The 26,262-nt window shown below is 36.4% G+C and overlaps 1 protein-coding gene across 5 annotated transcripts in view; it reads right to left on the minus strand.

Moving 5' to 3' along the window:
* The window catches only part of LOC109533154 (adenylate cyclase type 2), an 84,063-nt gene that overhangs the window by 50,950 nt on the left and 6,851 nt on the right, over window positions 1-26,262 (minus strand). For 3 of the 5 annotated variants that reach the window (XM_048661934.1, XM_019898407.2, XM_019898405.2), the window contains exons 1-5: window positions 23,619-24,152; window positions 7,438-7,574; window positions 956-1,124; window positions 730-899; window positions 481-675 (exon numbers count right to left, since the gene is read on the minus strand). In XM_048661934.1, the coding sequence (XP_048517891.1) occupies window positions 481-675; window positions 730-899; window positions 956-1,124; window positions 7,438-7,574; window positions 23,619-23,844 (897 nt within the window). In that variant the 5' untranslated portion in view covers window positions 23,845-24,152. Of the gene's footprint in view, window positions 1-480; window positions 676-729; window positions 900-955; window positions 1,125-7,437; window positions 7,575-23,618; window positions 24,155-26,262 lie in introns of those variants that run through there. The other 2 variants (XM_048661933.1, XM_048661935.1) reach the window with 2 other exon arrangements.

Consider the following 26,262-nt stretch of genomic DNA (forward strand, 5'->3'; position numbering starts at 1 on the left):
TTATTGCCCTTATTTACAACTTAGGCAACGAAAGCAATTTCTCAAGAAAACTAGCAAAACTTACAGAAACATTCCAAATTATTGCAATTCTAGCGGATTAAGCCTTCGGACACGTTCAAGAAAACGCTCAGGTTTGCTCAGCATTTTTATTCACAATTTATTATATTGACTGTTTTATTGTTAGGGTATAGAAAGCGTGCAAAATCGAGTCCCTTTTATAAAAGGCCTAAAGTTTAACCCTTCACTTGGCGGCATCTACAACTTGAGGTGTTAATAAAAGCAATTTTGACAGAATTTGTGTAAAAGTTTGTTAAAGTTTTGAACATCACAGAACATTGTTTTGTACCGGAAAAAATCAGGATTCTCAAACAGAAAAATAGTACTTTTTTAAAAATTCCCACTTAGATATCATTTGACAAGTCACTATGGAAGAACTTTAACTATTTTTGACCACAATTCTCTTTTCAAAAAAATTCTCACCTCTGCAGCGATATATGCAGGAATAACGCTAAGCAGCAGCTGCTCCTGCTGGCCTTTTTCGCATTCCAGCTTCACTCTGGATTCAATGCAGGTTCTGGTGCCCACAAAAGTCCTGCGGTGCGCCTCCTCCGTCAGGTGCCTATAATACACTCCAGTCAAGCTGCCAGTCACCAAAATCACCGTTTCTGGCACCAGCTGGAAACAGCAACAATAAGCCAAAGAAGTTCACTGGGCCAGTTTAAGCCTCACCTGAAGAAAATCGGCTGCTTCGTCTTCGTGAAGCCGATGTGCTATGGAGGTGGCCACATGAGCAACAGTCACTATAGTGGCCAAAGCCAAGGCTACCGATCTGGACAGTGGTAGCATGGTGTGGATGACCAGAAGAAGAGCGAAGAGAGGTAACGGAGCATGTCGTCCAGCTGCAATGAAACATTAAAAATCAGAGAAAATAGGAGTTCAATTGAAGAAAACATACCTAGAAGAAGCATGGCAGTGGCAGCGGAAGCCGTTATTACCAGAGAAGACATCAGGGCCCATGCTTCAGATTCCAAAACGACGGGAAACTGCGACGCCATGAGAATGGCTATGAGGGCGAAAGTGACCACTGACATCATGGTGATGGGCAAAATGCTTTTGTGCAGATCCTGCAAAATAAGTTTATTTAGAATGACATCGGTAACATAAGCAACTTAACTGTGCGATCTTAAACCGCTAGGAAACAGGGTGCAGGCGAAAATCCTGCCACAGATTCCTGGAGTGAAAACATGATGATTTCGCCTAATTTACCTAATCCAAAAGTGAAAGGTTTTCGAAATACAAGGCGTCAAAGTTATGAWAATAAGAGTMGAAAAATAATTGTTTGCAATATCTCATGGTACTTTATTCAGTCCAAATCAGCTAGAATCCAGTCAGGCCTCCAAAACAATCATGTAGGTAGAGTTTTTCCCGTATACTTGGGCATGGAAAACCCGTCATTATCCAACGACTTTCACTCCAGCTACTTACGTCCCCCTATTTTCCCGGTTTATTGGGGATCTAAGTCGGACTAAGCCCCTGTTTGGCGATGCTTTTCCCGAAGGAAACAAGCGAATTTATGGGCGAGTATTGTAAAGAGCAAAACCATGCAAAGCGCTGAACTGGATGCACTTCTGCAAATATTGACCCACATGTAGTATGCGGGCTGCAACTGTTGCTTGAACATGTCCAGTGGCTTTGTGATCAACACGAATTACAAAATTGAACACTCCGGGCCAATGAGAATCGGAAAATGCTTTATAATGGGATCCGACTATGCCCAGTGGTTTGCGTGTCGTATAATAGAAATGCTGAATCCACAAACGGCGAGGAATATTTGTTTGCTTTCTTAAGGTGCCTCGAGCATTTGCTATTTCTTTAACCATCCGAAATTCAGCTGAACCAATTATGGAAGTGAATGGAAACTCCCTTGATAAGTTCGCGCTCTTTGAAGCAAACAGGAAAAACAGCCTTTGGCAAAGAATATTCCAATGAATGTAATTTAGAGTCTACAAAATACCGAGAGCTTTATTCAGATAATGGAGCAGTTTTTGTTTCAGCCAAACAGGGTGGAGATAAATTTGCGGCGTTTTTCACAAGTGACTGGAACAGGGGATTTTTAATAGGTTTTATTTAGAGAAGCATGTAGACGCAGTGAGGTTTGTTTGGATATGTTTTACTTCTCCAGGCTCTAGCCTCTAAAGCCCATTTCTGATTTGCCAGGCAGCATTTCAGCCTGGCATTTTAGAATTTTGACCAGAAAATTGCACAACTTGGCTCTTTATTTTTGCGCAATTCTAATGCTCATTTTTTCAAGATTCTGGCTAGACCTTGTTACGTAAAGTTCCACAGAATAAACGCACTAAGCACTAAAAGCACTAAGCGTCGAGTGAATTAATCAAAATAAATTGTTGAAATTTCTAATGCCCATTTCCTAATAACCAGGCCAGAGTGTGCTTGTTATCTTATTCGGTCGAGCCCGTTTTGCTTTAGGCACCCTCTTAATTTCGTTTAGGATTTTTGGGCTTCCAGCAAGTTTAGCTCAAATTCGCTACTTGGTATTTTTGAAACTTGTTAGGCCTATTTCTCAAGAACCATCCATATCTCTACAAGCAAATAAGGATGTTTCATCACAAATACTTCAGCTTAAACAAGTTCTAAATTTGATTTGGTTTTCCCAAGTAGTTTGTTAGACTTTTCGATCTTTGGCCAAATTTCTCACTATTTGCTATTTTGTGTCTGTCTCGAAAATTTCCGAAACTCATTTCTCAGTAAGCAGGCCCAAGCTCTATGCATAAAAACACACAAGTTCTGTTACAAAACTTCCTTTATACATTGGCCAGGTCTGCCTTAATCTTCTGTTTTTTGATCAAATTTCTAAGATCATTTTTCTCGAACCAAGCCAGAGGCTCTTGTGCGAATTATTATATTTGCTTGAGCAGCCTTTGCTTAAACACATTGAAAATTCTCGTTTGAATCACTTGAGTCGTTTGCTCAATATTGCATTTCGAACATTAATGAAATTTCGTACAGTTTGTTGGCTTATGTCTTACAAAGTTCTGAGGCCAGATTCCTAAGCGCAAATTATGCCAGTTTATTATAAAAGCTTCACTTTGTATAGAGTAAGAATTTTATTTCGATCGATCCAATCGATTGCTCAAAATTAATTTTTGTTTTTGACCAGCTTTTCCTTACTTTTTGTGAAATATTTTATTTCAGGGAGGTTCATTGTAGATAAACCGTCGATTTTTAATCGGTCGTTCAGATCCTGTGTTTGGAAGTTTATTTTTTACAATTTTCTAAAGCTCGTTGATCTCAATCTAAGCCATGCTCCCGTACGTTCACGACTCTGAGTCGTCGCAAATGCTTTATTTTCTATACAATGAAAATTTAGTTTTCATATTTAAAGGGTTTTTCTCTTAATTAATGTTTAAAGTGACCAGATTATTCAGAATTTACTGCTTTTGGTCTGTGCAGACGTCTATAATCCATCGCGCTCAGTTACCAAACACTACAGGGTTTTCTGAATTTGAATGACTTTTTCTGGTTTCTCTGCAAACTTCCACTTTATACACAAAATTATTTTCATTTCTATCATTCGTGTGGTGAGTCGATCATAAAAATTTTAACTTTGACCAAATTTTGCTCATTTTGTTACTTTGGGTTTTACAAACTTCTACGGCCTATTTCTCAATAACAAGAACTGATTTTCAATGCTAAACAGGTCCAGTATAGAGGAAATGCTTATTTTAGAAACAATGTAAATTGTGTTTTAATCCTTCGACTGGTTTTCTACAAATAATTTTTAAACTTTCACCAGATTATTCACCATTTCTTGCTCTGTTACCAGAGACAACAAGGTTTTCTGAATTTTTCTGGCTTCTTTAAAACGATCCTCTTGATACACAAAGTTATTTTCATTTCGATTATTCAAGTGGTGAGTCGAAAATAAAAACTTGAACTTTGACCAAATTTTGCTTATTTTGTTACTTTGGGTTTTACAAACTTCTTCGGCCTATTTCTTAATAACTAGAACTGATTTTCAATGCTAAATAAATCCAGTCTATAGGAAATGCTTGTTTTCGAAACGATGTAAATAATTTATATCGTTCGACTGGTGAGTCGAAAATAAAACTTTGAACTTTGACCTGATTTTGCTCATTTTGTTACTTTAGAAACTTCTACGGCCCATTTATCAATCACTAGAACTGATCTTCAATGCTGAACAAATTCAGAGCAACGAAAATGCTTGTTTTTCCAAACTAATAAAATTCGTTTCAAATAAGTAAATTTCGTTTCAATCTTACAGCTGATTTACTTGCAAATAATTTTTGAACTTTGGCAATATTATTAAGAATCTACTACTTTGGTTTATGCAAAACTCCCAGGCATATTTCCCAGGAATCAGGCGTTAAATCGCTTTTTAGACATCTCGGGTTTCTTCAACAAACTTCACTTTATGTAGAGGGTTTTACATTTCGATCTTTCGAGTGGTGGACCGAAAATAAAATTTTGAGCTTTGCACAAATTTTATTAAATTCTTCACTTTGAGATTTACAAATGCCTACGGCCTATTTCTAAAAACCAGTTGGTTTCTTGATACGTAAACAAACTCACTACAGAGCGAATTTTTGTATTTCCAAACGGTGTTAAGTGGATTGCGCCTAATTTTTTTTTTCGTGAGAATGTACTACTTCTTGTTGTACAATCCTCTCAGGCAGGCGCATTGCTCAGTAACCAGGTCAAAGATCGGTCTGTGAATGTTTCTATTTCTTCAAAAACTATATAAACGCTATATGAACCGCGTATATTTTGTTCGGATTCCACAACCAGTTTCTTTAAAATAAAATTTCGAACTTTTTGAACGGATTTCGTTGGTTCGCGTCTTACAGACCTCAGAATTAAAATGCTGCTGCTTATAGATAAAAAATTCGCTTTATATAATTGATAAATATTACTTTGTACAGGTTTCAAGGGTGCATTTGCCAATTTCCACGCCAGATATTGATGTTTGAATATTTATGGCTTCTTATACAAGCCTTGTTTTATTCTCACCATGTATATCTTAATGTTATCGCAAGTTTTGTGCCCCCAGAATAAATTTTTGGACTTTGACCAGAGTTTACAATTTTTTTTCATTTGTATCTGACGAATTTCCAACTATCATTCATTAAAAGTTAAAATATGTTTTCATGAGCTCACTAATATTGAATACTACACTGAATAAAAAGGCCTCATTTCTCCATAAACAATTTGAACCGGGAAGGTGTAACTAACCCGAACAAAACGCTCGAGTCTACACATGTAAGTTTAATTTCGGTAGTTCAAGTAAATTTCCCAAAATTAATCCAAGAACTTTGACCAGAATTTGCCTAATTTGATTCTTGGGGTTTGTTAAATTTCTGAGGCTTGTTTCTCAATAATGAGGCAAATTCTCGGTGAAGGTTGCTTCCAGCGTATGGACTTGATGCAAACCGTAAAATCAATTTTGATAGGCCTGGGGATTTGCGCAAAATCAATTGGAAAACCTTGACCAGAATTTACACAATTTGATGCTGTGTGTTTTGCACGATTCTAAGGCTTATTTCTCAACAATCAAGCAAATTGATTAGCTCCAGTGGTTTCCTCATAATCAATATCTGGACTTGAACCCAAATGTGGGTTTTACTTTGATAGTTCAAATGCTTTTCTCAAAAATTCATTGTGGAACATAGTCCATAATCTGCACAATTTGACACTTTGTGCCGTGCAATCTTCTAAGGCTGATTTCTCAACAACTAGTTGTAAACCAACTATGGTTTGCCCATAGCCAATATTTAGGCTTGAAACTGATTTTGAACTTAGTTCTTCCTAGTTCCACACGTCCAGACTTCAATGTAACAGTTTCCCATATTTTGCCTGGCGCATAAACCCGAAACATTTTGCCCGGTTTCCTCGCCTCAAGCTTGATACTCGGACCTTTAGCAACATTAAACACAATAACATATAATATTGGCTCGCTTTATTGCCATTACGCCGGCACACAAAGCCTGTAAAATCCCGACAATAAAAGATCCATTCAAACCCATCAAGCTTCGTGTGTGAATTAGAGGCCAGAATAAATACGTCTGGATCGACAGGATCCTCCAGTGTGTGAGCACGATGCACTCAAATAATTATGAAAATTCCATTAGACATCCCAGGTAAAACCCTTGAGCGGCAAATTGTCCATTAAAATGTTGTTTTTATGCCAGACAGTCCCTCGAGGGTGTTATGGGGAATTACTTGGCACGTTTAATAGCAAAGTAGTTTGTTACAATTATATGCAGCTGCCTTAAAACATTAATTCCAGTTAGATCAGCAAAGAGCTTTAGATGGGGATTCAGCTGGATTGTCTAGGCGAGATTTTACATGCTCTTTGGCGCTATTTGGTGTGTTCCAGGCCGGGACTTCATGGCTTAGTTTTCCGAAGGATTGATATGTATTTGCAGTGCGAAATAAATTCTCGGAAAATCATTCAGTACAATAATGTGGTTTTGAATAAAACATGTCAAGCACCTTAGCACTATGAGAATGGGGCGATTCAGTTGGAAATTCGCTTTGAAATACCTGGCGCGGACCTTCTAAGCCATGCGGGAGATCTGGATAATCATCTCAAGGAATATAATGGAAACTTCGCAGAGAATTTGGCCATTCCAGTAGAATTTTATCGAGTATTGTGTTGTATGGATTTATATTCAATTTTCCTGCTGATCAACAAGGGGATTTGATAAATAGTCGCAAAAATCGAGATACTATTTCCGGCCGTATTCTTATCCCAATGCAGCATCCAAATTGAATCGAATTTCGGTTATAATTAGATTGGACGTCACGTTATCTGGATGAAGGTAATGAACCGTTAATTCCCAAATTCCATCCTGGCGATAACTTAAAATTCGCCCAGAATTAGAATCGTTAGCTATTCGGAATATTTTAAATATAATCTAAAAACTTGAGGGCGATTTTCAAGGCTTAAAAATTGCAATTTCCAAGCGGCCCAACCAACGGGCAGGAAAAAACAGATTGTTTTTCACACGACAATTGACCCTGGGATGCGCAGCAAATGAATGTTTTATTGTCGAATCACATTGAATGCTCATCGTGCCAAATAGCTGGGATATTTTCGAAACGCCCCCCATCCATTCTCAAATAACTCTATCGTTTCAAATAAATTGGACTTATTTGCGTCACCATTCCCACTGGGGGCAGCAATTTCATTTTTTCTTTACTCCCCACACCAGCCGGTGAAATTAGGCGCCTTAGTGGATGTCCATGACTTTATCGATGCGTCTGGATAGTACAACCGAAACCAATTTTCCGACTAATCTAGTCAGGTCGGCGACCGAATTGCCAATAATGTCGTGCACAAGGTCTCAATGGATAAATAAATAAAAAGCAACCTGCAGGCCATGGAAACAAGCTCACCTGCACGTGGAGAACGCAAGTGGTGATTAGTATTCCAATGGAAACTATCGTGGATACTGTTAGTCCTGAGAGGAAGAGGGCGTGCTTCAGACGGATACAGTATCTTTGGTAGAGAGTCTCCAGTTCCATGCCGTCCACTGGAAAGAAATTGATTTTGTCAACTTAGAAGTTTGAAGGAAAGTTTCAGAGTAATTTCCAAACCAAATTCAGTATGTCAAGGACTTCAGCTCTTCAGCCAGCAGGAGGTTTTGGAACATCAAAAATAAATTTATCTTTCGGTTTTTCGGTCAAGGTTTAAACACCAAGACCAAACCAATGAAATGGCACCTTTCGTCTTTTAAACAAGATCGAATTTTCGACGTCACGCCCACCTGCATCAGCTGCAGTTACCGTGCAAAAAATGTCAAAGACTCACATTTCCAGTAACGTAAAAACAGTGTTTAATCACCCATGAGCCAATTTTCCAGCCTACCCATTGCGAATATTTTTCAATTGTTTACTTGGCTAATCTCAAAGTGTTCTTCGCAAGCCGCACGAAAAACGGAAGTTCAATACCGGCGCAATTGTTTATTGTTGTTTATACATTTCAATCAATTTCCACACACGAATCTAAACATATGAGTAGCGGTTTATTTACTGGAGAAGTTTATGAATAACTCGGATTCAGTCGAGTGTTCCAGATTTTCCATAATCAAAGCGGCAATTTGACGATTTACTGTATCGAAGTTTTTCTTAGTGGCTTATCTGCCTGTTGAAACGAGATGCATTGAGCCCAAACCGCAAATAACACTGTGTTGAGTAGCGCTTTTGAGTTGAAGGCGCTATGTGAATTGATGAGTTTTAAATCCGCGGGCCTTACTGCGCCGCACCTCTAATGGCGCCTGTGGCGGAATAATTCTTGAATTCACAACTTTTAATAGACATTTTTTTTTAAGTTGAAATTTCGTCGGCTTCGATCATCGCTCGAAATTGAGCAACAGTTTCATTTTTAAGTGATTAATTTGCGATTTTTTTGTTTAGTCAACATTTTTAGAAAAAACTAATTCGGTTATTAATATTGGTTTTTGCGTTCTGCATTAATCACTGCAGCTGAGTGAAATTCAGACAAATATAAATGGCTTTACATCTAATATTAAATTAGTGAAAGATCGGCGCATGGGGTTTGGAGCGTTTTTTCTTTAGTCGGGACGTAAAATTTGTATTTGAAAATATTGTAGTGCGAACAGGCGCTTTCTACAAACATTTTAACAATAAACAAACTGAAATCAAACTGTAAAGCAAGAGCAGAGCAATGAATCATCGAAAGGGCGCACCCGCAAATTATTAAATAATAATCATGTTTATTCTGTAGTTCGATGTTTTTTTTTCTCGAAAAGGTGCATGAATGTTCAGTTTGCTACCAACAGTGGACAAAATCCCTCTGGTTGAATTATTGTGGCCCTTATGCCAAGTGCGGTGGTTTGTGAAGGTATAGTGAAGTTCTTAAGGGTTAAGGGGTAGAAAATGGAGGATAGGGCGCCAGCTTACCAAAAGCTGGTAAGAATGATCTCCAATATTTAAACCTTTAAGCTTAATCTTAGTTGCCGACAAGCAACTGAACCCATCTGAAGCTACTGAATTCATCAACTGACTCTGTACTCTCAACTGTAGGGTGGATTTGGTTTCAATTGGTTCTTTCGTAGTAAATTTTTTAACGTTGGAAATATTTTGGGCTGCTTTGTATTTTTACATCAAGCTCATCTGAAGCTTGTCTCCAAAGAACCGTTTCAGATAAGCAAATATGGGTTCCAGCTTTATGTTTTTTTTTGTAAAAATAACGAGAGTTATAGCTATTGACTAAAAGTTGGAATTTTTTAATGAAGAGTATGCAGTTGCGTGCGTGCAAGAGTTCATTTTTAAATCAACATTTACGAAGCGCGCAAAATTGAGGATTACATACGATTTGAATGAACTTTTCAAGGTTTGAAGAAATTTTTACGACATTTAGCGCGTACTCTTGTTTCCTGAACGCACAACTCTGGAACTTGTAGAGTATTTATCGTTTCTGAGAAATTTATTTTTGAAAAACGCGATGCAAAATGAGTTTCCGCAACAGTTTCTTCAAATCCTAAGCAAAATGATCTTCACGATGAGTAAAGTTCGAAATTTTCACGGCATTTAGAGTGCACTCGTCTTTATTGAACGCACTACTCTGAACTTGTAGAGTATATTTTGTTACTGAAAAATATGATTTCGAAAAACGATGCAAAATGAGTTTCCGCAGCAGTTTCTTCAAATCCCAAGAACAATGTTCTTAACGATGAGTAAAGTTCGAAATTTTCAAGGGATTTAAAGTGCACTCTTCTTTACTGATCGCACAACTCTGAACTTGTAGAGTATTTGTCATCGCGTCTCACTGTGTCGCACTTTTAATTGCGCTTAGCATTTAACCTAGGGGCTTCATTGAATCTTTTTAGCTCATTGTTTGGGCCATTCAAGCTTAAAAATTAAACCCTAATTTGCGATGCAAAATGATCATTAGCAATGCAATTTTAATGAAAATCCTTCCTGAAGATTTACGTTAAGAGGACCCCAGGACCATGCCAGAATTTTGTTGTTTTTGAAGCTAATTTGTGCAAACTGTAAAAAGTTTGTGTCGGTATTGATGGATTTTCTCGGTTCCATTTGTCATGTATTCTATAATTCCTTCTTTTCTTTATGTATTGTATTCCGTGTAACATCAAAAATAATTTGAGAAAACCCTTTCAAAATTAAACGAAACAAAAGCTAGATTAAACGAAAATTAATAAAATCTCTACAAAGAGATGAAATGATAAAAGCAAACAATAAAACTCTACTTTCTTGGGCCAACTTTTTGCTTCTATTTAAGCCATTTTTAGGGCTCAGTGAAGTTACTTTACTACTTACTTTCCCAATGTTTTCAAAGTCTTGTCGAAACGTTGGCCCAAGAAAATAGTGTTTTAGTGCTTGCCACTATCCATAGACTGAGAAACCCAAAAATTAAAATAGTCGTCATTTACCAATAAGAGTTGAAAGTAAAAAAATGACAATTTGCAAAGAAAATGGAAACTGGGAGCGATTTTTTACAAATTTGTAGTAAATTAGCATTGTCAAACAATTTATCAATTTACTCTTTTAAATCCGAAAATCTGCTATCGAAACGGCTAGGGAACTTTTCTTAATTACTTTGTTTCCGAATTGGAATTTTTTCCTTACAGCTTGAGCCCAAGCACTTCGGAGAATACCYTCTAAGTGTCTCTTAAGTATCTCTTAAGTGTCTTTTGATAAATAATTCGMTCTTTACTGTAAAATCAAAGCACTCTTTATCAATCTGTAATGAAAGACGTGAGTAAATTCACTTGTTAAAAGAGAAAWAGTTGACGCKGAATACCCCCAAAAAAAGGTTTTTAAAACAACTTAATTGATGTGCTTGTTCTTCTAGTTTTATTTCCTCAAARTTTTCTGCTTSGCTTGAACTGTTGTCACTAAATAAAAGAAAAAATAKTCTCACAAAACGTCCATTTCCATGMTAGAACTTTTTAYGATTTTTACGTTTTATTTTATTAGATTTCCTCAAAATTTTCTGCTGCGCTTGAACTGTTGTCACTAAATAAAAGAAAAAATAGTCTCACAAAACGTCCATTTCCATGCTACAACTTTTTACGATTTTTACGTTTTATTTTATTAGATTTCCCATTGGGGTTTTTGTRCTTTATCTGYCAACTTCMACTTTCAATTAGTCCCAMGAATGCAACCAGATTCACATTTTTGGCTTTGGAGAATTAAAAYGTTTGAACGCCTGARACTTCTATAAWTTTGATCGAATAATTGCGAGCAAGTCAAGAAGATCATCAAGTGTTTCATGCAAATCGKCATCTTTTTTCCTTTCMMTGTCTGTCCAGTATCCGGTTTTCGTTTAGCTASCTTTTGTTACTCCATTTTYAAASAATATTTGCAATTTAACTTGCAGTGTTGTTAACCTCTTATAGAAATGAATACATAATTGAGTAATTTGGACGAACATTTAACGCAAGTTAAAAAACAGTAAACCAAGAATTTGTATTCAAAAAGACAATTTGCTTCCCACAATTTGATTCGYCACTATCGTGACTACGTGGAGAAACYAACACTTTCTCAAATAGCAATTAGTAAACTGGTTCACTGTTTATTATTAATGGCATACGAAAAAGTAAATCAGTAACACTTWAATGGTWATKAGAGACTCGCGGGAACCAACTAAGTGTTAAATCTTAAACGTTAAAAAACCTTTCAACTTGTTTAAGCTCATTTCCCCACAAGGTAAAAGGGGAGATCTGGTTCAACACGATAAGTAGTTCCCCATTAAAAAATGATCAAATTATGTAAACATTTATATTCAATTAGTTGCAAACAGTGTATTTTAGGTTAGTGGTGGTTCTATAATTAATAACGTTTGCGTCTTTGGGGCTTTTATGTCACCAGCACAAGGTTTCAAAAAATTGAATGACCTGAAATGAATCTGGATATACAACCGGATGATCAAAAAGTACTGGGACATTATTTGGCCCAAAACGAGACGATCTCGCGTTATCTTTTTGTTATAAAAAAATGCTGGCTATTCGACTGTCGGGCGGTCAAAGTAAAAAAATGGCTTTTTTTGATATATCAGGAGAATTAGACGAATGATTTTAAAAAAATCGCTGCAAATTCGTTTTTATGTAAAACTGATGTTTTGATAAAGCGACCGAGTTCATCAGCTTCGGGCAAGTGGTAAATTCTGGAGTATCTTGGTATATAAACACCAGAACTTTTTATTTGGTCGCTGGAATCAACTGTTTTTTTTTATGTTGCTGATACGTTTATGGGCACTTTTGTGCTACTTGTTAATCGTTCTTTCAAACCGTTTTCTTCCAAATTGCGTTCCTCCGCAATCAGACCAAACGAACTGAGCTTTGACAGAAAATATCGCACTGACAAAGGAACAAATCCACAGCTTTTTCAACAGTTTCAATAAAATCCATCTCAGGACTAATAAAAAAATCCCGATATCACAAAAAACTTAATTGAAGTTGCGTTATCATTCAAAGAAAACAAAAATATTTTCGGCTTCAACGCCCGAAATATTATTTGCGACCAAATGGCCGGTCATTAGTTGCTTTATAAAATGAGCAGCGGTACAAAATATTGTTAAAATCACCCTGTTCGTTTTGCTGAAAACCGATTTACTCAAGCTGTTAAAGTGTAATTGCTTGCTATATTTTGACAAAAGGTTCAAGTATTTATCGGCTTCAACACCAGAAATGTGAGGTTTTTCCTAAATGACTCACAATCCCATGTTTTGGCACAAAAAATTTGAATTTTTGCAACGAGCCTGAAGGTCTATGTTCTCACATTTTGCTCACATCTGATCACCACACCGGTGAAGGCTTATTTATTATTTCTCTGGCGAAAATTTAAAATGTCTGTCTGCTTCCACAGCAGCAGCAGCAGAAGAATGAAGATTATCTTCATGGTTGCTTTTGTATTCGATGCAGGCTACGTTTGGAGTGGGCCTCATCTACTTTATCTGTGGATTTAGTTTCAAAACGAAAATTTCGCGTTCAATCTGAGATTGTTGAGATGGCTTTTAATGAAACTAAGTGTGGATTTGTTCCAAAGTCATGGCCATATTTCAATTAAATTACCGAGCTCTAAAATGAAAAACTTAACAATGTGAAGAGGCTTAGTAGTAGATAAACTCTCAAAAATTAGTTGATTTCATCTAGCAAATAACAACTTCTGATTTAGTTTGTCTGTCAAGACGCTCAAGAATTCCTCACTTGCCAGACTTGGCAGAATTGCACAGTAAATTTGTTTAGAAAAATAGACTTAAAAGTCTCTAAAAGTTAGCTCAGATCGCCTTCTTTTGATCCACGGAATGCCGTAATATACGGGGCTTACAGGGCTGTGTGTGTATGAAACTGTTGTTTCTGAGTGAAGAATGAAAAACTGAGAGCCAGTCATGCAAGATGAAATTTTATTAACATGCGAGATGCTTAGAATGGCTGCAATCCGGAATTAAGGGCTTGTTGAACATGCAATCAGTGTACCTTGTTCGTGACACGCTACAAATCTTATTGAAAATATTTACATTCAGTTCAGTCTGTTTTCAATATCATGCATATTTAGAAAACCTGTCTGAAATTTACAGAGATAAATCACTAGATGGAGATTGACTGAAACATTTCTATTGGTAGGCAGTGTTCTACTCTATACATTAAGGAAGTGTTAGGTAAATTGGAAATATTAGTGAAGAAACTGAACTGAAAAGAATCATCAAATGAACTAAAAATAAATTGGAAACAGGTGAGTGTCGACTTGCATCTTTGCATCTAACTCTACAAACAGCGAAAACTGTTTGAACAATTTATACGAAGCAAAACCTAAACAACATGATTAAGGTTTGATCAAGAAATAAGTGGATTCTGTGAAAGCTTATGAGGAATAAAGCGTTCGATTGATAAGCAAAGTGTTTTACAAATTGGTAGATACAATAAAACCTGACAAAGTCAAAAAAGCATCAATTGTCTTTCGAATGAAAAAATCACTGGACCTTACTATTCAAAAGTTTGTTACAAAATTAATATTTTCCTCGCCTAATTCCTGATCCTTCGGTTATTTCTTGCTTAACCGAATAGAAAATATAGCAGCACTGACATAAATTTAAAGTAATTCCAGTAAAGGACAAAAATGTTTTGATTTATATGTCATCATCAGGCGATTTTTCCAATTCTTTGTAAAAATTATGGTTGATTTTTAGCCTGTTTTTCTATAGAACCAATTTTGACCTTTTACTTTCTCGGGAAATGGAGACGTTTCAAAGTCACTTTTATGTACGTTTTGTTGCGCAAACACTTTTCTGAAAGTTGGAAAAGTTTTAAGTCACCAGGCACGATTGCAGATTTTTTAAAACCCGAAATTGCTTATTCATAATGCATTTTAAATTCTAAATTCAACATTAATTTCCTTAGAAACTGCTCGATTTTCTCCCCGCTTTGTAAAAGAAGTGGCCTTTTAATAGACAAAAAAGTTTCGACTGCCTGTCATCATCAGGCGATTTTTCCAAATTTTTCTCGAAATTTATTTTTATTTTTACCTGGTTTTTCTATAGAACCAATTTCGACCATTTAATTTCGCGGTAAAGGGAATCGTTTCAAAGTCAGTTTCACGTGCGTTTGGTTGAGGAAACACTTTTCTAAAAGTTGGAAAAGTTTCGAAATCACGTCATTATCAGGCGATTTTATGACATTTTTCAAATTTAAATTCGATTTGCTCGTTTGTTAACCAGCAAAGACTAAGACCGACGTTTCTCAGCATTTTATAGGGTAAAATCTCTTGTTTGAGCTGCACAAGTTTCGATCTTACGTAATCATCAGGTAATTTTACTAAATTTTGCTAAATTTTGATCCATTTTTCGCTTTATTTCTGCAAGTCAAAGTCTGACGTGTTTTTTTTGCCTGAGAAATCAGTGAATTTCAGTTCTTACTTCTGTCAGCAATTTCCATGTCGAAAACGCGTTTATATGCCCTAGACGTTTCAAATGTGCGTCATCATCAGGCAGGTTTTCGGAATTTTTCACATTATCGTTCGATTTTTTCTGTATTTCTGTGGGTCAAAGTTTCACATTTTCTGTCTACCGAACTGGTAAAGATATGTTCCGATATTTGTTAGTATTGTTTCGAGGAAAACCTCTTCCATAAGTTGACAAAGTTTCGAATTTTCATCATCACCAGGTAATTTAAGTTTCACTTTTGTTTGCTCAGACAACCACTGAAGGCACACCTGATCTTTGCTAGCATTTGTCGTAAAAAGTGTGTGAACTGCAAATAAGAATTTTAAAGATCGAAGAAAATATAACTGGATTTTTCAAAATAAAATGCATATTTTGTTCTAAAATTGCGAATATTCAGAAGTGTTCGACAACGACAAACAGGCGAAAACATTTCTAATTTACTGGAACACTCGCAGATCTATAGCCCTGATTTTGGTTATTAACATTGATTATTTAGGCACCCGTACAACCCCAAACAGCAGAAATTTTATGCAAATTAGCCACAGTTCTATGTAATATCCGAGGTATATTTTCGCGTTTTGTCAGCAACATTTAGACCCAAATTGGGAAAGTTTGCGCTTAACGCTCAACATAATTCAACTGTAATCTGTACAAACAGCGGCAGACCAGGATGTTCTCTGTTATTAAGACGATATTTCCAACTTTAATCACTTTAGTTACTAGCACTAGACTGGAAAGCTTTCCTAATACAACAACAACATTTTATTAATCGGTATTTAAGCACAGATGTATTGCAGCCAAGTTATAAAATGATGTTATTTGTGGATTTTTTGGCACAGCCTGATTTCTAAGAATGGACTATTAGGAAAATTTCTCAAGTTCTGTTAAGGGAATTTCGGCAAAAATCTTGAAGAAACAAACACCAACTACACTTAGCATCTTTTCCATCATACACAGCTTTACATGAAGATAGACCCTTTCCATTTCCCGACCTGTTTAGTGCAAATATTTTCCAACTGTTCGAACAAGTTCATCACAAGCTTCCACGAAAAAAAGGAAGTTGGATCCCGGCATAATTGTTTATTGTCGTTTCCACATTCAAATCAAACTTTGCGAGCGAATCTAAACATGTGGGCAACGGTTTATTTACTGTGGCTGTTTATGGATCACTCGCATCCAGTCGAGTGTTTGAGCTTTTCAATAAGCAAACCAGCAATTTGATGAGTCGAAACTGAAAATGCTTGTACATTGAGCTTTGAGTTAGTGAACTCCAAGAGTTCCACCTTGGATTGTACGTTACTGACCGAGACATTGACTTGGATGAATTCAACTAAGAGGCTGGTGAATGATCAAAAAACTACTGTGTGAACTTTCTAACAGCGATTACATTTTCTGACTCAAAAGTGCTTCGTTTTTTGTTGCAATTGAGTAGAATATGGCGCACATTTGACACATTGTACGCAATTAAAAAAAAATCTATAAAACTTCATGTTATCTTCCAACTCAATGCTCTCAGAAGTGAAGCAGAAGGAGATTCAAGCTGTCGATGCCGATCTGGTAAATACATTTAACAAGTTGAAATTCCACGAAAAAAACTTTGAAAGAAACCAAAATCGGAAATGATTTATAGACTTTTCCAATGACTACCTACTACTACTTTTTTTCTGCTGAATTCCTTAAGGTCACACGGAGGTATTGAGGTCATAAACTATTAAAAATATCGGCCCAAATTCATCAATAAGAGAATCTAAAAATGCGAACAATTTGAGTGAACAGTGAATGGATCAAAATCAGCTGCATGCTACCTCCGGTTAATGAGCAAGCAAAAGCGCAAAGGAGAAATGAGGAAATAATAAGGATTTGTAGCAGCAAAGAACATCAAAAGATCTTCGAAAGATTTAAAGTCAGGTTTAAATGTTTAAACATCCATGAACCGAATGCTGCATGTGAAGGTAAAACGTTAAAGCAGGGAAGACAACAACCCTTATTTCCGCAAAGGTTGTCGGGAAGAAATTTTAAATCTGCACTTGCACTGCGTCTAAAATTGGGGCTTTTTCTTCCCGAAAATATAAAATCTTGTAATTTTAGAGGTTAACAAATTTCAGAGCACGTTATCGGAGAAATGACAGCCCTGAAAATGATTTAGTAAAATAATTTGAAAAACTCAACAAAATGTTTCCATCATTCTGAAGATATAGACTGTTTTGAGGGCCAATTTTATAATTTCTTACGTTTGCTCCTATTTCTTTAGAGGTTAGAAATTATCGTGACTTTTGGGCCAACCAGAAACTATGTAAACTTTTGGGAAAATAAACAATTTTTGTATATGTATATGTCTTTGAACAATTGTCTCAATAGAAGCTCTGTCAAAAGAAGAACTTTCAAGATTTTCCAAATTTTTATACATTTTCACCTTTAACTCTGTAAAGGTTTGGAATTTCTGATACCTCTTTATTAGGGAAAGATAGACGCTGGTTTGATGAGTTTTCCAGATATCTTTAACTGTTCCCGAAATAGAAACCTCTGAACTTCACCGGTGTCCAAAATTGCATATTTGCCTGATAATTTTTTAAACATGTAATATTTATGAAAACCGCATATTAGGGAAAGACGGCTCTCGAGAGGCTCTATCAAGAAGGTTCCGGTCATTTTTCAGATATTTTTMATCGTTCTCCAGGTAGWAGCTCATTAACATTGAGGATCATTTGAGTKTTTACAMTTGTGCTTCCATCCYTTTAGGGGTTTGGAATTCTGTTGACACCCAAATCGTRAAAWAYAGCCCTTGAGATATTCCATGAACAAAKTTCTAATGATTAGTAAGAAAATGTGAAGCGTTTCGGRGATTTAAATCAAAATGTTAATCAAATTWGGGATCTGTTTTTTTCAGAGGTTAGAGTTTTTTWTKATTYTTAAMGGCGGAAAGATCGCTCTGCCAACAATTTGTCGAAATGCTTTGTATGACTCTACAGTAATTTTCTACTATTCTTGAGATTTGRGCGGTTTTACTGCCAATCGRAACCTGTTTCCTACTAYTCTGCTTCATTAGAGGTGAGAATTGTGAGCCTTCGAAACTCCTACTTTCTGTCAAAAGTTGTTAAGAAATTATATTTAATGCTCGCTTAGTAATACAACCAGTCAGTTTTCAAATTTTTAACCCTCTTAGGGTAAATTTGGGATGATTGAGAGCATGACAACTAACTGTTCTTTTAAGTGAGTTTAAAAGTCTGAATCTTCCAAATTTCTGGAAATCTCATCATATTAAAGAAAAACACTCAGAAAAGGATCTCATGATTTTTCCGGCGTTTGTAACAGTTTCCGAAATAGAAGCTCTTTAACATGGAGGACCAACGACGGTTCTACAATTATGCCTCTGTCTCTCTAGAGGTTATAAATTTTGATAATTTTCAAGCTATTCCGAGACACAAATGAGGATGTTTTTGAATTTATCAAATTTTTTAACTTGTTTTTTAGATGCAAGAACCGTAACCGGAAAAAGATAGCTCTCTAAACGCTTTAACTCAATGATTCTTATGAGTCAAAAGATATTTTCTACCGTTCTCCCGATATAAGTTGTTTCAATGGCGAACTGTAAAATTTCCCAACTTTTGCCTCTATTTTTGAATTTTTTACAATCGTAAATTATTCAGATCAGTYACKTAAAATAGCTAAATTTTCCTTCTACATCACGCAGATTAGAGATATTTATGAAAATGGGCYAAATGACAMATAAATTTAAACCAATCGGCAACTGAATTAATTCAGAACGCGGAAAAGCATATACTAGGAAAATGAATATGCTTCAGCATTAGAAATGCTGCGGCGAAAAAATAATGGGCGATGAACAGAGAGAATCGGTGATTACTCTTACTGGCACTCAACAGGAAGCTTATTTATCACCGRGAGAAGCAGAASCAGCCCAAAGAAAATKAAATCCTGGRACGTTAGGAGTATGAGTTTTACAATAAGTGATAAAAAAGTTYTTTTCCCCACAGATTATTGCTTATAATCTTGAATGGAAGCACAAAACACACCAGACAAATAATGAGGGAATCTAGGGAAYACAACATAGACTATAAAGYTACAWACTATGAGCTACATGAGAACTGCATGAAAACAATACAGGAAGAGGTAAAGTTGATGGCGAACTTGCTCTCCCGAAAATGTGTGATTTGACAGAGAAAAGTGCTTTGAGGATCMAARGAKTATTAAGATCCACTYMAGTGAGCMWGAAGCCACCAAACTGGAACCGACAAACTAACAGAAAAGAGATTAAAAGCGTAGTCTTTAGCACAGCCATTAACATGTCCTAACTGCTTGCTGTTTCTGACCAAAAGACGATCAACACAGATTTTGTTTAAATTGTTGGAAGGAACTTTCTGGAGATTGTGGGAGTGGATGATTTTAGCAAAGTTTTTGTCAAAAACCGCTTTACTGTTAAAACCGCTGGAACTGTCTGAAAACTGAAAAGTTTTACCAACATTGAACCTGTTTTTTCACCTGTTTTACCAATAGTAACTAAACATTAGCAATAATTAATGTAACAGTTAAAAAATTGTTAGAAAAACTAATTTAATAAACGAGCACATGTCTCTTAGAACCCAGCCAGCAGCAAACGAGATTAAAAAGTCACCAATTTTGTCACCTCATATCGACGTGATTTTCACGGCAATTTGTCACAATAGAGCGATTTAATTAAACCAGAAACTCGAACGTTACAAAAGAACGAAAACGTCACTTCTTGTGTTTAGCAAACTTGTTCGAAATCGAAATAAAACAACATAAACCTAGGAAAGAACACAAATTTATTAGCATAAATTACGAATCAATTGGTGGCAGAAACAAACGGAAAAACATAATAAAAGCAAATTACAGTACATACAGTCGAAAAATAAATAAAAAATTGGTAAGCAAAATAAAAAATATATTTAATTAAACATTACAAATCCTAATAGTAGTAATTCTAGAATCCAGTTTTTCTAGTTTGAAGAATTATTTCTTCAAATGCTTTATGTAAATATGAATGCTGTATAAAAAAAATAATGTGAGATTTTTATTTTGGCTCTTGAGAGTTTAAATTATAAAGTAAAGTTGAACAGTAAGAATTCTAAAAATATCATAATAATCAACAATAAAATCGTACGCGTAAGCGCAAATTAGGAAAATTTCATTAAATAAAATCCTCAATTTTGAGGAGCGTTTTCAGAACTGATTGGCGTTTTCATAAATTTAAGGAATTCAACAATTAGAAGAAAAAATATTGAATTTTAAACACAGTGGAAGTTCAGATGCTTCTTCTACCTCGGATACATTTAACCTAATTCCTAGTCTTTAACCAGTTATTGGATAAAATATAAAAATTTGCAAAGTATTCGAGCTTCTCTCAGGAAAACTGTTAGAAACTTGAATAAAGTGCCTCTCAAACTTGGACATAAATCTACCTCAAAATTGTTGTTCAATTACAAAACCTCTGCACAGCACTAACTATTTCTGTATATACAAATTTTCATTTGTCGACAGATTTTAAGCTTAAAACCTAGTGAAAAACTTAGGTCCAGTTTAGGACCACAAATCACGTCTTATTGACGGCACTCGCGATCCAAAATGTCGCATAGACGAGACAGAACAATTTGACGCGATAATCACGAGATCTGACGATATTGCGCGGAGTGAAGTGCCAATCAGTGAATAAGTAAGGCAAACTGTATCTGATTGACTTGTTTTGTGGCTTTTGGTAATTTTTTAAACTAAAAAACGAAATGAAGAACTTCGGACGAGACTTCGGTTCGAAACAAAAGTAATAATATTTCCGACGGTTCTAAAAGCTTCACGCAACAATACTACGTGATTAACAGAAGATCGTATGCGATTGCGTGTTCCAAAATATTCAAGTGTTTTAAGTGTCTGGGCTTTTGGTAGTCGATAATTCCGAAGTTGGAAACTTTTTGCAACGGTGACTTTTAATTTAGAGATTAGAGATAGAGATTTTTATTTACATTTTTAGAACAATTAAACTTGTGAAAAATTGTGGTCGTTTGGCGCAAAAGAATGTTTGAAGTTTTCAGTTCAGAAATTTTACGGTTCCCAACATATCTAGATCCGTTGTATTCCGGAAACTTTGGAATGTGAAAAGTACCCTTTTCCATTCCGTTGTTGAGAATTTTATTGTCTTAAAAAATTGAGCTTGTTGCAATTTGGAAAGCTCCGAGATGGAAACACTTATTCATTAAGTTCTGTTAGCTTAATGAATATTTTCCGATTAAAAAATGCCTTCAAAAGACCAAAATGCGCACAAGTGTGTTGTGGGTTTTCCACTATCAAAAGGTCCCATTAGAGACGTCTGTATCGTCATTATTGTGCGGAATTTTTAATATGCGAAAAAGAGAGAAACATTAGCTTTCTTACATGGTTCTAAAACTTTCTATCCTTTAATCAGTGGGTTTCCCATGAGCCATTCAGTGTCCTGGATTATAAGATCCAAAGATTCTTCAACAAAAACGGCTAAATTTTCGTTATCTTGGAATTTGGAAAGACAAAGCTTTTTTTCTTTCTCCGATTTCTTGACTGTTAAAAACCTGTCGAAAATTGTGCTAAAACGACCCTTTTAAAACCGCAAAAACTCGATTACCATTTAAGCGAGTCTCCTGAAAGTATCCACTGGTTTCACATTAAAAATGTAAAATTATAAAGTATGTAAAATGATGGATAAATCTTCACATGAACAAAATGATACTTAAATTCGAGCTTGGACTGAACGTTGAGAAGCACTCAAAGTCGAGGATGCTCTTCGGACTATTGAAAGCCACACAAGAACACTTCTAAACCCGCAATTGTTTGAAACTGAAAAAATTCTTCTGAGAATCACAATATCAACTCAAAAATACAACAGAACCAAGACAACACCAAAACGGCACATGGATGAACTGTAGGCTGAAGTATCCACTGGTATACTCCGCACATCCTCAGTATAGAGAACGAATCGAACAATCATGAAAGTGTGAAACAGAATCTAAAGAAATTATAACCGCAGAACTAAAATAGCACAGCAGAAAACGTGTTTGAAAACTGTGAAGGACAGAGCATAAGAACGCGGAATTTCTAAACCAACTGAGACAAAACAACCAGGTAGCGAATGACGCAACTTCTGACTAATGAAAGTCGAAGGAAATTCGCGGAATGTCGGAAGGAATCAACAAAACTAATAAGGGCGAAGAAAATGGCTTACAGACGACTAAAGTATGAATAAATAAAAAGAGGCGGTGCTTGAACGGGCTGCAGAGAATTCTACAAGGCCAATAGGAAGAAGAAGCAAACCTCATGAATCCTACCTAACTTTTGCTTGATATTCGCAACTTGTCGTGTCTTAAGCGCCAAGTAAATACTGGGAAAAACACGTGTTTGTCCAGAACCCATCAAAATACCACAAATCCTGCTCGAGTGCTGATTAAATCCATATCCTCCTGCTAATAATATTCATTCTGATTCCAACCTTGCAGATAACAACAGCCATACTGTTGCCTTCACAATCTCACTTGAGGATCGCCAAAGCATTTGGTTCAAGGGCGTTTTAATTAAAACAAAGCGGCCCTTTTTCCCCCTTTGGCCCTGCAAAAGACTGGCGTGTTTGTACACCGTAAAGAGTCTCCGATTTTGTGCTATTTCGGCCTGCTGTTGTGGCTCCTGCAGGTTGTCCGTTCAAACTGGGTCGCATTCAAGGGCTTGTCCTTAGCCTTTCGTGCGCTTTTAATTGGAGCGCATGTAATTGTACTCGCATACTTTCCGGACATCAATTTTTCCTGATTTAATCTGAAGCACGGCACGAAGATGAGCAGAGGAAATTAGGAAATTGCATAACTAATGCCTATTAACGCGGGCAATAAGTAGCACTTAGCGAAAATCGCCTTATTACCATTAATGATTGGGCAGTGCATCTGAAATTGCCGGGTCGTTTCCAATTAAAATTGCCTTCCTGGGTTCGAGTACTCTAATTTTGCGAGGGAAATTTGCCGGGATTTTAGGAAATTAATGCCCCAATCACTTCGCCTAGAAGATTTTTTACAGAACAACACAGTTACTAAATACTGCAGCAATTTTTGCAAAAATGAGCCAACGGCTGTTGGATCGGGAACAGTTTTCCTTCAAATTATCCTCCGGTGTTTTCCCATGCATTGATGTTCATTCACATTGAACATCGAAAAACCCGCTCGGATTGAAGGAAAATATCGAATAAATTCCCAGCCCACAATAACAATAATGATTATATTGTGGAAATTAAAGCACGTTTCTGTTTCAGGCGCGCAAATTACTGCAATTATCAATTTTAATAGTTTTGTTCCTGTAAAAACAGCGCTTCCCGCTGACTGGGAAGCGAATTCCAATTAAAATTCAACTCCACATGGGCGCTTTTCATTGCCGAACCATTCCAACAAATGAATTTTAGATGATTTTTGCTTACAACGCTTTTCCGTGTGCGAAGAAATGGATTTTCCAAAGCAGTCGCATATAAATCAGATTGGATGTCGTTGAGCGGGATAATTCAGTGGATGCAAATGACATCCATCGATTCAAGCTTTTCCTCCGTTAATTCCTTCGCGAGCAGATTGGGTGGTAATTGAACTTTGCCGATAAAAAGAAAATTTTTACTCAAACCCACCATTATGTCCCAGTTTCCTGTTCCTAGACGCCTTTCGCTTGAACCTCTTGATCTTCGCCTTGAAGCTCTGCAGGATTCGGTCTTCTTCCTCGCTGCTGGCCGATGAGGACATGATTGACGACAAACAAATGGAGCACTGCTCAGAACCGGCGCTCGAACTTGACTCCTCATGGAAGTAGAAACTTCCACGTTTATCCAGCTTGGAATGATCAACCATTTCCGGCATTTCACCGAACTGGTTCAAGCCTTAACATTGCAAAACCACTTCAGTCATTTTATATCAAAGTCCACCTGTGCCATGGCTATCATCTAGCGAGTAACACGTGCTGAAAAGTCTAAAAATATCGTCGTGTCGCTATTAAAAAAGATGATTTTGTTGCCATGACTGAAGGAAAAATTGTGTGGAAATAGCGGACGATTTTCACGGACAAAATGCGTTTTTCTGCAAAAACACACCACGAACAACACGCGATCGAATCACGACTACTGAATTTATGTGTGGCTTAGAGGATGCGATGGGATGTAAAAATTGCTTTTCATTCCTGTCTGAAAAACATAAACAATCGCGTTTTACTCGTTTTCTAAGTTGGCCGCATTTAATTCCAGTGTCATCCTTGAATAGAGCGGACTGTCTGGATCGATATTCCAAACTGCAACATATGCAAATGCGGGTTTTTGGAACGTTTTCCACTGGAAGTTGAGTGTTTGGTTGGCCACGTTCAATCGGGAAAATCACTGTTGTGTCCAAGATCTGGGTATTCCTGGAAGTTCCACTGGAGTTTTTCGGGCCTCTAGTTCATCCTGGAAAAGGACGTGACGTTTTGCTCCCATGAGTGCCTTGCACCTTCAGAGGCGCTTCGCTCGAATCATCAGGTTAATTTAAGCTTTCATTAGCTTAGTGTGTTTTATTCAAAACAACTGTGGTTTAGCTTCGTACCATTAATCAGCGAACACCCAATATAACCACCTTTGCTAAGAGGTTGAAGGTAATATTTCCTTTGGGACTATTGCGAAAACCCACTTTCACTGGCTTTCGGTATCGTTTTCTTGACCCTTCCTTAGCGACTTGCCATTGCCAAGATTCCACAAATAATATCATTTGGTGACTTGGCTGCAATTCGTCTGACTTCAGTGAGATAATTGACTCATAATAGCTAATCCTAGACGTTTAAACAACGATTAAACTGAAATTTTTCTAGTTATTGTCCAAGAGCGGTGCTGGCAACTGACGGAAATAAAGCCGAAAAGCCCTCCTCAATTAAAGAACTGCTTAGGAACAAACGGGAAATAGCTTCACCTGTTGCGACTAATCCAGATTATGGTCGCAAACTTTTCCAATTAGGGCCTAAATTTTGCTCATAACGCGAAAATATGCCTGGAATATATCATATATTCTTTGGCTCATTTGCATGAATTTGTGCTGTTGCTGGAGGGTACCGGTGAGTGAATAATCAAAGTTAATAATCAAAAGCCGGGCGGTGAATCTACGAGTGTTTAAATAATTGAGAAGTGTTTCCACCTATTTGGAGCAGCTTTAGAGGATGCTGAAGACAACCGCATGTTTTAGCAAAGCTGCAAAGATTTGGGAGAAAATTGGAGGTTTTTGTTTCCAAACTGCATAAAAACAATTTCAGTTTTACTCTCGCTACGATCTCGACGTTTGGCTATTTTATCATCATTTTCCGTTTTTTTAACAGCATTATTTGAGAAGATGTAATAATTGTCGCTGAATCAAGATTTTAAGGTTTTTTAGTAACAATTTGAGGTATTCAACATCGTGGCAAAAGGTGGATTCTGAAAGTTCCTGAAAGTTTTTGGATGGAACCCAAATCATACAAACTTGTAGTTGTTTTGTGATTTTTATCGCAAGCTGGCAACAAACCATCCGTTCATACTGGAATAATCCACATTACATCTGTTTTCTTTCATGGATTAAGACTATAAAACTTCTTTTAGTCAAACTCAATACTAGCTTTTAGTCCCTTCTTCTTAATTCAGTCCAAAAGTCTTCTTAGGTCCTTCTTCAGTCCTTGAAAGTTAAAAAAATCCAGTGATTCGATATATCGAACAGTTTCTGATTTACACTGTGTCTTAAACTGCGACTTGGGTTAGTTTAAATCTTCTTTTTGAGTTTACCTCCTTTGAGGTTAAGAATTTGTTTTTAAAACCAACGAGGGAAAGACAGATCACGATGCGGCCAATCAAAAAGGTCCTATCAGCTGATTGGATATCTCGAACCGTTTCTGAGATACAGAGTGTTTTAAGCTTCGCGGATTTTCAAAGATTTTGTGTTTTTCACTATTGCCTCTTTAGAGGTTAGAAATGTCTGAGAGAGGCAAAATTTGGCTATCGATACAGTCCATCGAGAAGGTTTAATATTTCGAACCGAAAGATATATAGTATGATGATATTTAGTAAGATATATGATAAAGTGTTATAGTTCTCAAAAGCCTCCATTATTTTGACATATTGGCTTCTATCTCTCTTCAGGTTAAGAATTGCTACCGAAACCTAACTCATGAAATATAAGTTGAAAAAAGCACTATCGAAAAGTTCAACACGAGAATTTCGTGTTTCTAACCGTTTCGAAGATATAATGTTGCAAACTTCGAAGGACCGAAAATTATTATATTGGTGCTTCTAT

This window comes from Dendroctonus ponderosae, unplaced genomic scaffold (genome assembly GCF_020466585.1).
Source record: "Dendroctonus ponderosae isolate FM_Combo_2020 unplaced genomic scaffold, Dpon_F_20191213v2 Dpon_F_20191213_10, whole genome shotgun sequence".
NCBI classification, from domain to species: domain Eukaryota; kingdom Metazoa; phylum Arthropoda; class Insecta; order Coleoptera; family Curculionidae; genus Dendroctonus; species Dendroctonus ponderosae.